General features: G+C 38.9%; 1 protein-coding gene across 1 annotated transcript in view; it reads right to left on the minus strand.

Annotated features, from left to right (window-relative positions):
• Positions 1-15,624, minus strand: part of LOC128044603 (protein argonaute-3) — an 87,543-nt gene that overhangs the window by 1,437 nt on the left and 70,482 nt on the right. Inside the window, exons 12-16 of the mRNA XM_052636920.1 lie at positions 10,711-10,870; positions 8,401-8,491; positions 6,376-6,570; positions 5,971-6,105; positions 3,434-3,535 (exon numbers count right to left, since the gene is read on the minus strand). Coding sequence (XP_052492880.1) covers positions 3,434-3,535; positions 5,971-6,105; positions 6,376-6,570; positions 8,401-8,491; positions 10,711-10,870 — 683 coding nt within the window. The remainder of the gene's footprint in view (positions 1-3,433; positions 3,536-5,970; positions 6,106-6,375; positions 6,571-8,400; positions 8,492-10,710; positions 10,871-15,624) is intronic.

Below are 15,624 nucleotides of genomic sequence, written 5' to 3' on the forward strand. Positions count from 1 at the left end.
ATGGGTTGCCATTTCCTTCTCCAGGGGAATCTTCCAGATCCAGGGATTGAACCGGCATCTCTTGTGTCTCCTGCACTGGTAGGCGAATTCTTTACCACTGTGCCACCTGGGAAGCCTTAAACTTTCATGATGTTATGCTAAAACCAGTCACAAAAATACAAGTATTGTGCAATTCATTTATATGAGGTACCTGAAATAGTGAAATTCACAGGAGACAGAAAGTAGAATGGTGATCACCATGGGTTGGAGGGAGGCGGGAATGGGGAAAAGTGAACGTGAAAGTTGCTCAGTTGTGTCTGACTCTTTGCGACCCCATGGACCATATAGTCCGTGGAATTCTCCAGTAGAATTCCACTATGGAGTGGGTAGCCTTTCCATTCTCCAGGGGATTTTTCCAACCCAGGGATTGAAGCCAGGTCTCCCACATTGCAGGTGGATTCTTTACCAGCTGAGTCACCAGGGAAGCCCAAGAATACTGGAGTGGATAGCTTATCCCTTCTCCAGGGGATGTTCCTGACTCAGGAATCGAACCAGGGTGTCCTACATTGCAGGCGGATTCTTTACTAGGGAGTTAGTATTTAATGAGAACAGAGTGTCTGGAAAGATGAAAAAGTTCCTGAGACAGAAGGTGGTGTGGCTGGACAATAATGTGAATTACTTAATGCCACAGAACTATACACTTGAAAAATAGCTACAATGGTGTACTGTATGTTACGTGTTTTTTAAAACCCAGAACATGTAACTGAGTGCCTATATATTAGTTACTATGCTACAGACTGTGAATTGCAAAGAAAAACCAAGCAAACAAAGTCAAAAGTTTGTCCTCTCTTGGAAACATAATTCAGTAGAGGAGTAAAGGAAACAGAGCATCTACGATTATAGAACTGCCAGTAAGTGGCTCCAGTATTACTGGTACTTAGTCCTGTATAAGAATACCAAAGGAAGTAACTATGAGAGTGAGCCCTGAGGGTTCTTCACCAAGAGAGCAGAGAGGGAGATTTGGCCTTTTGGGAGTGGGTGGGGTGAGCAGACACTAGAGACAATGAATGGCCTTAACAAAACACAGGGGGCATAAAACTCCATGGCAGATTTAGCGAACAGTTAATTGACTAAGACGAAGAGAATGTGGAGCCTACAGAGAAAAAAATGAAATTGAAATGAACATCTGGAATGAGACTGAATGATATGCTTAGGGATTTGAACTTTTATCTGTAGGCAGCAGGGAAAGCACTGCACAGCTTTGTTTAACAGGAAAGATTTTAGGTGTGATAAGACTGGGGGTTTATAAAGTATCAATAACGTCAGTAGTAATATGGAGGATGGTTTAGAAACAGAATCAGGATGGAGCAGAAAATAGAAAATCTGAACAGACTGATTACTAGTGATTGAATCAAATTGATTTTGATGACGAGTAATCAAAAATCTCCCAACAAATAAAAGTTACCAGGACCAGATAGTTTTCCTGGTGAATTTTACTACACATTCAAGGAAGAATTAACACCAATCCTCCTCAACTTCCAAAAAATAAAAGAGGAGGAAACTCTTCTAAACTCATTTTACAGGGTTAGCTAGCATCACCCTTCTACCAAAACCAGACAAGGACGTCTCAAGAAAAGAATTACAAGTCAATATCCCTGATGAACACAGACACAAAAATCCTCAACAAAATATTAGCAAATCAAATTCAACAATACATTAAAAGGATCATAAACCATGACTGAAAGTGAAAGTCACTCAGTCGTGTTCAACTCTTTGCTACCCTATGGACGGTAGCCTGCCAGGCTCCAGCTCTGTCCATGGAATTCTCCAGGCAAGAATACTGGAGTGGGTAGCTGTTCCCTTCTCCAGGGGATCTCCTCAGCCCGGGGATTGAACCTAGGTCTCCCACATTGTGGGAAGATTTTTTACAGTCTGAGTCACCAGGGAAGCCCAGATTTATTCTAGGTTGTGAGGATGGGTCAATATCTGCAAATCAGTCAATGTGATTTGACCATATTAACAAAATTAAGGATAAAAATCATATGATCATTTCAATAGAGGCAGAAAAAGCATTTGACAAAATTCAACATCCATTTATAATGAAAACTCTCAACAATGTGGGTATGGAGGAAACATACTTCTTTTCTTTGTGGACATGCTTTGCAGCATGGGGGTCCTTAGTTCCCCAACCAGGGATCAGATCTGTACCCACTGCAGAGGAAGCATGGAGTCTTAACCACTGGACTGCCAAGGAAGTCCCAAGACTTCTCTTTTTTATTTCAGAGAAGTTTGAAATTATAATAAATCTGGGAAGACATATAAAGAATGGTCTTTGGTCCCTGTGAAATATTTCCTGGTTATTTGCTGACTAGAGTGAATCTTCAATTTGGTGTACCCCCAAAATACTGGTCCCTAAAGTTTCTGGTTAAATACATTGGGGAAATAGTCCTGTCTCGAAAATTCATAATAACCACTTGCATGTGAATAGCATCGAAAAGTTCTAAAGTAAAAAAAAAAACAAAAAAACCCCACCTGTTTAATCAGCATTTCTAAAATTTACATGAACAGAGAATCTTTTTCTCCCCTGTGTTATATTTATTAAGAAGTTACAGCAGTAGTGTTCGGATACATGGAGGGAAACATGAGGTTAAAATATGTACTCAAATGATACAGATTTTAGCTCAGAAGGTACTTTTAACTTTGTTTTGTTGACTGTTACCACCCACCATAAAAATGTACCACACTGCTTGTAAAGAGGAGCAGATATAAGAACATATATAAATGAATGGGACAATAATTTTAAAGCCCTAAGAGTGAAACCGGGGTTAGTGTATGTGGGACATATAAAGCTTTAAGATACACAGTTGGGTGCACCTTCCTGAAGTTTCTATTTTAATCAACAGCAAGTAAACTAACATAGTTTAGGGCTACAGATGTCTCTCAGACATCACGGGAATGTGGATTCACTCTCTGTTGCTGAGCAGTTTGAGAAGCACTGAATTACAGCTTATGTGCTACCAAGTGTAGCTAACAAATTGACAAGAAGATTTTCTGAAAATAAGACAAGACTTAAAAAGTTATGTAACTGAAACTTAAAGTTTGTAATTCTACCACTAAACTCTCTCACATGCTCAATATCTGCCAATAAATGACAAAGTTTTCTATGAAGTATTATTATCAAAAAGAATATGTCAAAGGAACAGTCAGGTTACATTAAATTGAAGACCCAGCTTCAGGAGATGACTTCTATTAAACTACTTATATTCTGGTATTTTCTAGAAATAAGTCCTTCTCCATGTGAAAAAGAGGATACGATTTAGTTACTGAGAGTTTCATCTAACTTCAGATGTAAACAATCTGAAGTGTGGAAAAGCATATTTTTTTCTCCTTTTTCTGAGATGCAGAAGAATGGAAGTTCCTGAATTGAATCACTTCACCCAAAGTCTGGGCTTACCTGTATCCCAGCATGACTACAGAGGTAAAAATCAAACTCATACGGGTGGGTAATGTCTGTGTCGACCGTTGTTCCAGCTGGGATGTTGCCACTTCTTCCGACCTAGATTCATTTGGTCAAAATTTAAACAAACAAGTCAAAGGTAAAGAATGCATCTGAAAGCACTTTAAAAAGATATAAATACACAGGCTGATCCCATGCTTCACTACTTGCAGCTTGAAATAATACTTGAGAAGGCATTAAAAGCAGGCCTCATTCTAGTCCTAGTTCCTATTCTTAAAAGTTGCTAAAAGTGAGAGCTGATCAACGAAGTTTTATTCATCTCCATGGATGCTTAGCTGGTAGTTGATCCCAATATGGGTTGAACACTTAAAAAATTTTTTTAAGAAGTAACTTTAAGTGCTCCAATTTATAACATCCGTGCATGGCAGGTTCTCTGAATGTGTAATTCTTATGAAAATTAGCATTTTTCTCAGAGAACCCTATATTTTTAGAGTGAAAGGATGCTGACAACAACATAAGCTAGAGTCACCATTTGGTAGCTATTTATATGTAAGGATTTTACATACATTATTTCTAATTCTGATAATCCTGCAAGTCAAGCATTCCCATTTTGGGGCAAACTATGGCTCAGGGATATAAAATGACTTGCCCAGTAGCATACAGTAAATGCCAGGACAGACAGTCAAACATGGAAATGACTACAAAGGCCCTATTTCTTTTGTTTCATATTAGCAGGTTCAACATCTTATAAGGAAATAGACACCATGGTTGTCTCTAAGTAATGCATGATGTGAACGAAACAGGCAGAAGTTCCTGATAATGAAAGGCTCCTAACAAAACAATTTAAAATGCATATATATATATATATATACACACTTACCTTACCTCTAGCTCCTTATCCCTAACACATTTAAAATCATTATAAGTCGAGGTTTATAAGGCTAACAAATCAGAAACTATCCTACTGACTCAGATATTCTTTCTGCCGTGTGAGGGAACACCACCAGATGTGGGCTTCAGTTACAGCCTTGCAGGGCAGCCAGCTCGCCTTCCCCAAGTCACAAAACGAAGAAAATAGTCCACAGTCTTACTAAATTATGCCTATTCTTAACACACAGATCTCCTTTTAATACATATATAAACAGTTTCACTCTGTACAGGGGCAGCAGAATGCCTGGGTTCATATCACAGCGCCACCGAGTCTCCAGTCATGAAATCTAGGACACACTGCTTTCCTTGCTGTGCCTATTTCCTCATTTATAATGATCTCTCATCTATTATGATTAGGAGGTATTGAGAGCAAAGGTGAAAGAAAAGCAAATAAATGAAGGAAAGGCACAATTAAACACCAGTTGCAAGAAATAATTAAATCTAACTTAGAATCCAACTTCTGAAGAAAGCTTTGGTTTCCTAGGTATAGAAATGTAGCTAGTAATTTGGGGCAAAGGACTTTAACAACATGGAGGCCAGAATAAAACTACCATTACTGCTATGAGAGGTGTGGTAAAGGACAGTATTAAGAGCACCCTGGAGCAAGACTGCCTAATAAGCTTGCCTAATTTGAGTCCCAGCTCTGCCCAGCACTAGCTTTGTAACCTGGGGAGGTTATTTAACCTCCATGTGGCACAGTTTCCTCCTGTGAAAAATGGGGATAATAATAATAAAGTACCTCATAGTGTTGTTTGTGAGGACTAAATGAGTTAAACTTATAAAAAAGACCCAGAACAGTGCCTGTCATCATGCCCTCTTTCTCTACCACAAAACCATTACCACCATCCTACAACCAGTTAATTTCTACCGAGTGCTCAGCATGTGCTAAGCACCATTCTAAGTATATTAACATGTTTTAATTTTTAAAAATTCTTTCAAAAACCCAAAATAAGGCAAATATTAATGCTATCCAAACCTTGTTTAGAAAAAAAAATAGGCACAGAGATTTTAAGTTATTTGCTCAAAGTTATACAATGAGTGCAATCAAAGACCTGGTATCAAAATATATACCAAAAACAAGACACACTCTTCTCTTTCTCAGTCTTTTCTAATGATCCCCCTTCCCAAGAGGACACTAACCCTTGCAATCCTCAGATTTCTGTGCTCTAAGGTGCGCAACACGGAGGCAGAGCACTGGGAATGAAAGTTAGCGTGCATGAATTTTCACTAATCATTCTAGAATGTCCCTTATTTGTAAAATTAATTTTTACAAGAGATTTTGAAACTAGGACGTAACTTTTTCCTTCTGAACATTGAAGGAAAATATGAATAAAAAGAATAATTTTAAAACTCTAAATTTCTTCACAACAACAAAAAAGTATAATGAGATTCTGAACATTTGGAGTGCTCCCAGAAATTCTAGGAGGTTAAAAAAATTATCCCGTTTTGATGCCTCTATACTCATAATCAAGCTGTTTTGCTGTAACCTACTACCATATGTTAGAAATCCTGCTGTTGACAGAGAGCCTTTGTTAAGTGCTCTATGAACTATATGATATAACCTTTGCTTGGGACAATAAGTGTTACAACAGATGCAAGATTACCCTTTCAGTTCTATCAGCACAAAACAGTCGAGTGTGGTGTCTCTTCTGAACTACAATGTAGGTTATTCCAGGTTGATAGTCTTTCTCCAAACTGATGCAGGCTTCTCGAATTGCTAGGAGTTCATAATATAATACCTAAAGAAGATCAAATGGGACGACTTGATAGAGTCAGTTCTATACATACTTCAAAGCAAGATACTGACTTAGAGTCAGTTTCTTGACTTATTAATTTATAGGTTTACACATCCACAATAAACACTTTAAAAGGGAAAATCTAAGGAACGGTCAAAATTTGACTGCAGGAGCTCTCAACTTAATTAAGGCTTCTAACTTCAGAACTAGACACCACATTATAAATACAGTACCTGATACAACCATAGTATGGGAGAATCCCGGGCAACCAACCTGCCTGAACTGCCCCTCTGAAACACCATCCCGATAGAAGATGATACGAGTAGGCTTGAACCGAGTTGACTTATAAAACTGAATGAGAAGTTCTCGGACCATGGAAGCGAGGTCCTGGATGATCTCCTGTCGGGGTCTCTGAACTCTTACGGTAGCACAGTATCTGCTTGGGTGGGCATCCATACTACCTACAACCTAGGTTGGAAGAAGTAAAGAAAAAAATTAGAAATTAAGGTAATCAAAAGTGCATGAAGATGAATTTTACCACAAAAAATTGGAAAAAAAGTACCTAGATTACATTTAAATGTGTATTTTACTATAATCTTAACAATCACTGTTCATTCTGAAAGTAATGAAAACAGACAATTCCAGTGAAGAACAGAATAAAAGACCCAGTCTAGGGTCAAAAACTATTTTCCTCTAAGTAGGCTGCACTTTACATTTAACAATTTGACTCTAGTTTACAGGTGTTGCTGGTAAACCTAAATATTGGTAAAGAGAGACAAAAAGATGTGTATAAAGAGAACAAGAGAAAGAAGAAAAGTGAAAAAGAGGATCCATTCAAACACCTGTGCTTCCCTGACAGCTCAGCTGGTAAAGAACCCTTCTGCAAAGCAGGAGACCCAGGTTTGATCCCTGGATGGGGAAGATCCCCTGAAGAAGGAAATGGCAACCCACTCGAGCATTCTTGCCTAGAAAATTTCATGGACAGAGAAGTCTGGCAGGCTACAGTCCATGGGGTCTCTAAGAGTCAAACACGATTTAACAACTAAATCACAACCATTCAAACACCTGATTTCTCTTACAGTTTAGCAAACCACCCCAGAAGTCATGATTTTGGCATCCTCTTTTGAGGGCTTCCCTGATAGCTCAGGTGGTAAAGAATCCACCTGCAATGCAGGAGACCCTGTTTCGATTCTCGGTCGGGAAGATCCCCTGAAGAAGGGTAGGCTAGCCACTCCAGCATTCTCGGGCTTCCCTGGTGGCTCAGCTGGTAAAGAATCCACCGGCAATGTGGGAGACCTGGGTTTGATCCCTGAGTTGGGAAGATCCCCTGGAGAAGAGAATGGCTACCCACTCCAGTATTCTGGCCTGGAGAATTCCATGGACTGTATAGTCCATGGGGCTGCAAAGAGTCAGACATGACCAAGCGACTTCCACTTTCTTTCACTTTAAGAACTGTTATGCTTCCTAAATTTTAAAAGAATTTTTCCTGTTTTACTGCAATGCCCTAGATAAAAAGTCCTGACTCTATACTCAGTCTTATTGTGTTGTATTTATGCTTTGTATCTGGTCACTGGAGAAGTTAATATTGGTTTTGAGAGTAGCTATTTTAATTTTTTCTTTCTGTGTCTTAATATTGTTGTGTTTGCAGCCCATGCATTGCAATTAGTGAGTAGCCCTCACTTACTGCAACTAGAGAAAAGCCTTTGCAACCACGAAGACCCAGAACAGCCAAAAATGAAAATTAAGAAATAAATAAAGGTAGGCAAGAGATAGAAGAGGCAGATGTTAAGAGAAGCAGTATTAAAGAATTCAAGTGCAAAGTATTAAACTGGACAAAGGTGAAGATATTTTATACTGAAAAAAAGCAATGGACCAAACTTGTATGTACATCTTTCTGTAACAATGATATGACTGAAATACATCAGCTCTTTGAATTATAAAAAGTAACTGAAAATACGCAATTATGGAGAGGCCAAACAGACAAATTTCTGTGTAGGACACAGAGGAGCTGAGTAATACAATTAATATACTTGATCTCATAGATATATATGGAACCTGTAGCCTCTGAACTAGAGAATAATCATTTTTTAAAAAAATCCAAAGAACATTTGAAGTTGGCTCTGGATAGATCTATATAAAGATACATAATCTGTAAAACTTCACAAATGTATTTTTAAAACGTTATATATATTTACAAAAGTTTATTTCAAAGAAAATGTCATTGAAATTCAGAAAGTTAAAATCAAAATGTTGATCTTCATGTAAACTGGAGATAAGATAAACCTGCCTGATACTCACAGCAGCAATAGAAGGCTTCTTCCCATCACCAGCTGGCGGATGAGTGACATCTGCTCCCAAAAAGATCACTGGTTGCTGGAACACAGAAGGTCTTAAACACATTTTTAACAAGAGTTAGATAAATTTTTTCATTATGCTTGCATCTGTCTCACACTAGGGCAGCACAATCCCAAGTTGTTGGTACAGAACAGAGAAGATCCTTTTCAGACAGTTTCTGCCTTAAGCAGCTGTGCTGATGGTTGTAAAGGGCAGTTGCTGCTAGCATTCTTCATAGTAGGCATAAAATGATAAAATTTCCTCATATTAACCCATCAATTTATATCAAACTTTCTTTAATCTACTTACATTTTAAGCCAATGGAATCTTGAAAGGAGATAAAGAATCATTAACTCACACTGGAAGGGATTAAGGGAGTCTACTACTTCCCCACCCATGAACAAAAGTGTAAAATTTGAGTACCATATATTTAATACTCATAAAGTAGCTAGTGGTTCATTTTATTTTAAAATTGTATTCTTGAAAGTCAAATGACTATTTCTCTTAGTTCTTGGGCTTGATAAAATCCTATATTCATCTCATTTATGAATCTCATATATATTTAATAGGGATGGGAAATAGAGGCAGTATGGAAAAACAGGGAAAAAAGAGCTTTTGTGTCAACAAGACACTTAAGATTTTAGAGCCCTAGTTGCTTCAACTATTAAAAGGAAACCTATTGTTTGATTCTCCAAATAACATTATGCCTCTTCCCCAGCACCCTGTTTCTAGGTCATCATGTCTCATACATCCTAAGAGCTTTTAGACATGACGGCAATGTAACAGTAACATCTGTTGTCCCACTGACCCCAGTAATTGATATGACTTATTTAACTGATTTACTTAATTGACATGCCCCCTCTGGTGGCTCAGACGGTAAAGCGTCTGTCTACAATGTGGGAGACCTGGGATTGATTCCTGGGTCGGGAAGTTCCCTGGAGAAGGAAATGGCAACCGACTCCAGTACTCTTGCCTAGAAAATCCCATGGATGGAGGAGCCTGGTGTCCATGGGGTTGCAAAGAGTCGGACACGACTGAGCGACTTCACTTCAACTTCCTCCCCTAATTCCTGGGCTTCCCTGGTGGCTCAGCTGGTAAAGAATCCACTTGCAATGCTGGAGGACCCCTGTGTTGGGAAGATCTCCTGGAGAAGGGAATGGCTACCCACTCCAGTACTCTGGCCTGGAGAATTCCATGGACTGTATAGTCCACGGGGTCGCAAAGAGTCGGACATGACTGGGCGACTTTCACTTCACTTCACTTCTCCCCTAACCCCACCATAAGTCCCTAAAGGAGGAAGAAAGCCTTCCCTCACCTTCTAGGTGAGTAGCCTCATGACACCTGCTTGAAGATGACTACTGGACTTACCTGGTGGCGCAGTGGATAAGAATCCACCTGCCAATGCAGGGGACATGGGTTTGAAAATTCCACAACGTCGCAAAGCAACTAAGCCCGTGTGCAACAACTGCTGAGACTTCGCTCTAGAGCCTGGGAGCCGCAACCACGGAGCCCACGTGCTGCAGCTACTGAAGCCCGAGCACACAGGGCCTGTGCCCTGCAGCAAGAGAAGCCACCGCAGGGAGAAGCCCCAGCCCCACAACAGAGTAGCCCCCATTCGATGCAACTAGAGACAGCCCGCCTAAAAGCAACGAAGACCCAGCGCAGCCAAAAAAAAAAAACCAAGAAGGTGACTACCAACAACGAAAAGGTTTTACAAGCTGGATGCATCTGAAAAATAAAGTTCTCAATACTTTCTAGTGAGAGCTGAGGAACTTTGCACACTAAATGAAAATGGGATTTTTCATAAAGCAGTTTCTTAAACTTTGCCAATCAAAACTCTTTACTTTTTGCCAAAATTTCTACTTATCTCCTATGGCAGGAATCACCAAAGTTGTCTCTTACATAGGTCTTAGGTATGGCTGCTGCTGCTGCTGCTACTACTAAGTCACTTCAGTCGTGTCCGACTCTGTGCGACCCCATAGACGGCAGCCCACCAGGCTCTGGCGTTCCTGGGATTCTCCAGGCAAGAACACTGGAGTGGGTTGCCATTTCCTTCTCCAATGTGTGAAAGTGAAGTTGCTCAGTCGTGTCTGACTCTTAGCGACCCCACGGACTGCAGCCTACCAGGCTCCTCTGTCCATGGGATTTTCCAGGCAAGAGTACTGGAGTGGGTTGCCACTGCCCTCTCCTAGGTATGGCAATACATAGAAAAATTAAGGTATAAAAACTAATGGAAAAAAATGAATATCTTATTAGGTGATTAGCTTATCTTACCTTTGATGAGGTACAAGAATATTATTGATCCCTCCAAGTTTAACATTTATCTTCAGGCACAGGTTTGAGAGAGTTTGAGGGGATGTTTTTATTACATTCTTGACTTGAACACATTGTGTAGCCATACCCAAAAGTGTATCTCCGACACGTTTCACCTCCGCTAGGAAACAAATGCAAACATCTCTAGTCAAAAAGATCAAATTTTACTGACCATTAAGCTGCTCTGTATGTTTCCTCCTGTGAAATATATCACTGTATTACAAGATACCCCAAATTATACCAATACTAAAACAATGTTATTAAAATTTATAGTATACTGTCTTTTTTTGGGCAACGCAGCGTGGCTTGTGGAATTTTAGTTCCCCGACCAGGGACTGAAGCTGGGCCTGTGGTAATGAGAGCCAACTAATCCTAACTACTGGACTGCCAGGGAATTCCCTATACTGCCTTATTTGATTATATAAATGTGTAGTGTCTTGAGGTCATTCAAGAGTGCAATTAGTAGTATAATTTCTATCTTAAATGTTTTAAACTGATGTCTAGCCAATTAAAATAAACTGGATCTTTCAAATTAACTGTTTCCAGGATTTCTGAAAACTCTGTTCTAAAATAGACAATTATAAAATATGAAAAATTATCCTAAAATACAAAGTATACTGCCTTGAAGATCAGCTTAAGCATTTAGTGATAGTTTTTCCAGTTGTTTTCTTCATATATAAGAAAGTATATTTTTGTCTTCATGAAAATACTATAACCACAACTGAAAAACCAGAGAAAAATATCATACATAAACCCTTATTAGTATTTAATTGTACTTTCTTCCAGTAATATTCTCATCTGTATTACTTTAATGCAATTATAATCACAGTACACTTATAGCTTTCAACCCTATTCTCCAAAGTTTAATTTAGAAATATAGAGGTATTACAGTATACAGGCTTTAATCCTGTCCCTTTCTTTATCCTGTTTCCTTTTCCTATCTAACCATTCACACAATGACATATTTTTGAACTGAATATAGGTTTCTATTATTTCATCAATAATATATCAAATAAATTTCTATTATTTCAAAGAACATTATGAATAACATCTTTGTATATTTACTTTTGTTTGGTTGTGTGACTATAGCTTCAGGATAAATTTCTATAGGTAGAATTTTTATGGATACTGAAAAATCACCCTCCAAAAAGATTTATTAATTCATTTAACAAATATTTATTGAGTCATTTGATACATGCTAGCACTGTGTGAAGCTCTGGGGATACAATGCTAAGTCAAGAGAGACACTGTTTTTGCCCTCATAGAATTTATAGTCTAGTCACAGAAACAGGCATCAGTTAAATAATTTTAAATTTAACATCACAACTGTGAAACAACATAAAGGAGTGGTAACAAGGTGCTAAAAGACAATAAATGTTGGAGAATTTGACCTTGTCAGGGAGGTCAGGAAGGGATATCTGAACTAAAAAAGAAGGTGTGTTTACTTGGTGAAGGGTGGAAAAGAGTTATGAGAAGCAATACAGGTAGAAGGAAGAGGGTAATTAAAGAGTTCCTGTGGGGAAAAAAGCATAAAGCAAGAAGATGAATTCTGAAGAGGTAAGAAGACATGTTCATGGATTAGAACATGCAAACCCTTGGAAGATAATCTTAAATGTCAATTTTATCAATTGCATAATGAAAAACTACCGAAGTGGGGGTAATAGCTGCTGCTGCTGCTAAGTCGCTTCAGTCGTGTCCGACTCTGCATGACCCCATAGACGGCAGCCCACTAGGCTCCCCCATCCCTGAGATTCTCCAGGCAAGAACACTGGAGTGGGTTGCCATTTCCTTCTCCAATGTGTGAAAGTGAAAAGTGAAAGTGAAGTCACTCAGTCATGTCTGACTCTTTGCGACTGCCTGGACTGCAGCCCACCAGCCTCCCCTGTCCATGGGATTTTACAGGCAAGAGTACTGGAGTGGGTTGCCATTGCCTTCTCCTGGGGGTGATAGGGAAGGTGGTAAAATCAGATCTGTACTTTAAATCCATCAGAGAAATGAGGTAACAAAGCGAACTGTCAGCCCGAAACAGGTGAATACAACAAATCACAGTCAAGATCAGCTTATTACAAGCAGAAACTGATGAAGCCATTAACTGCAGGAACAATTAAACACTAACTCCTGGGAATTCTATGGCAGCCCAGCGGTTAGGACTCCCAAGCTCTCACTGCCAAGGACCAGGGTTCAGTTCCTGGTCGGGTCGGGGAACTAAGATTCCACAAGCTGTGCAGTGCGGCCAAGAACAAACAAAACAAAACACACACACAAAACCACACACACTGACTCCTATATCTCAAGTAGAAAACCCAAGCAATCCAAATAAAAATGAGCAAAGGATTTGAATAGACATTTTTCCAAAGAAGACCTACAATTGGTCAACAAACACAGGAAAAGATATTCCACATCACTAGTCATTAAAGAATGCAAATCAAAACCACGATGAGATACTACCCCACACCCAACAGGATGGCTAAAATAAATGACAAGTACTGGCAGGAATGTGGAGAAACTGAGATCTTGCCCATTGCTGATAGGAATGTAAAATGGTGCAGATTCTGTGGAAAACAGCAAGGCAGTTGCTCAAGAAACTAAAACAGAATTACTATATAATCCAACAATTTCACTTCTGGGAATAGATCCAAAAGAAGGGAAAGGAAGGACTGGAACAGAGAGCTGTATGCTCATGTTCAAAGCAGCATTATGGTGGAAGTAATCCAAGTGCTCACTGATGGACGAACAGATAAAGTGTGGATATACATGCAATGGAATATCATTCAGCTTTAAAAAGGAAGAGAATTCTGATACGTACTCTAGCATGGATTAACCTAAGGGACATTATACTAAATGAAATAAACAGTCACAAAAGGACAAATACTATTATGACCCATTATACACGGTAACTAGAATAGTCAAATTCATACAATCAGAAAGTAGAATACATGTTTCTAGGAGTTGGGAAGGAGAGAGGGGGAGTTAGTGCTGAGTTTCAATTAGGGATGATGAGAAAGCTCTGGAGATGGATGGTGGTGATGGCTGTACAACATGAATGTACTTGATGTCACTGAACTGCGTACTTGTTAAAATGGTAAATTTTATGTTTTATATATATTTTACCACAAAAAAAGGGGGAATAAAATTCTTATACATACTACAACATAGATAAACCTCCAGGACATTACCCTAAGTGAAATAAGCCAAGAACAAAGGGATAAGTATTGTACGACTCCATTTACACAAGTTACTAGAATAGGTAAATTCATAGAGTCAGAAAGTAGAATAGAAGCTACCAGGGGTTGGTGGGTAGGGAGATGGGGAGTTATTGTTTAACAGGTACAGAATTCTGTTTGAGATGATGAAAAAGTTCTGGAAATGAAGAGCAGTGATAGTTTCACAGTGCTGTGAATATACGCCACTGAACCGTGTACTCTAAGATGGTTAAAATGGTAAATTTTATGTTATGTATATTTTACCATGCATACACACCAAAACTTGTTAAAAAATAGTTAATTCAAGAAGATCCTATGAAAACAGTATATCAGAAAGAATGAAAACTACAATCAAAATTTGACACCAGGGCCTTTCTTGGTGGTCCAAAGATTCCAGTGCAGGGGGCACCGGTTCCATCCCTGGTAAGGGAACTAACTGCCCACATGCTGCACAGCAGGGCCAAAAACAAAACTGACACCAAGCAACTGACTGATAGAAGGCATCACCTATACCAACATGAGATAAATGTAGAGATTCCAGGGTTCTGGCCAAAGAGGGAGGGCTACAGTGGAGGCTGAAATACTGGCATCAGCACTCAAGAAACAAATATTAAACTTAAAGTGGCAAATCGATGAGCTTTTCTATGAGAAAAACAAATAGGATGAAGGCTATGAAGGTGCTGAAAGACAAGAATTTGAAAGATAAGAATTCCAGAACAATTTAACAGTTTAAACTATGTCAGTGGATAAACTGATTTATAAGTAAATATAAGAAAAAATATATATATTTAAAGTGAAGGGGGCTTTCCTGGTGGCTGAGCGGTAAAGAATTTGCCTGCCAGCACAGGAGACATGGGTTTGATCCCTGGTCTGGAAGGATCCTACGTTCTGCAGAGCAAGCAAGCCTGTGAGCCACAACTACTGAGCCCATGCCCTGCAACAAGGGAAGCCTCTGCAGTAAGAAGACTGCACGCCTCTAGAGAGTGGCTCCCGCTCGCCGGAACTGGAGAAGAGCCCACCTAGCAACGAAGACCCAGCACGGCTGAAAATGAATAAATACATTTTTTTCATAAAGAGGAAATATGACAAATAAGAACTAAGGGAATCTATTGACAGTAGTCCTGCCTTGAAAGAAATGATAAAAGTATGTTTTCTAGAGAGAAGGAAAATTATATAGGTTGGAAGTCCAGACCTATACATACAAAAAAGGTCAGAGAAGGAATAAATAAACAATAAAATCTTTTATATTCTTATTCTTAATTGAACTAATAGTTGTTCAAAATAATAATAGCAACAGTGTATTATATGGAAATGAATGACAGCAATACTGGAAGGGACAGGAGGGAGAAATTGGGAATATTGATACTCTATTATAAGGTATCTACGCTATCTGTGAAGTGGTACAGAATTATTGAAAGCAAACTTAGATTACTAGTAAAAGTATACTGCAAACTTTAGGGAAACTACTAACATTTTTCAAAAAAGGATAATTCATAGAAGAGAGAAAATAGAATAATAGAAAACGCTCATTTAAAACCATAAAAGGGAGAAAAAAGGGAGAAGAGTGAAAAAAAAAACAAAACTAAGACCCAAACTACATGTTGCTTGCGTGCTCAGTCATTTCAGTCACGCCCAACTCTTTGTGACCCCATGGACTATAGCCCGCCAGGCT

This window comes from Budorcas taxicolor, chromosome 3, assembly GCF_023091745.1.
Source record: "Budorcas taxicolor isolate Tak-1 chromosome 3, Takin1.1, whole genome shotgun sequence".
Taxonomy (NCBI): Eukaryota; Metazoa; Chordata; class Mammalia; order Artiodactyla; family Bovidae; genus Budorcas; species Budorcas taxicolor.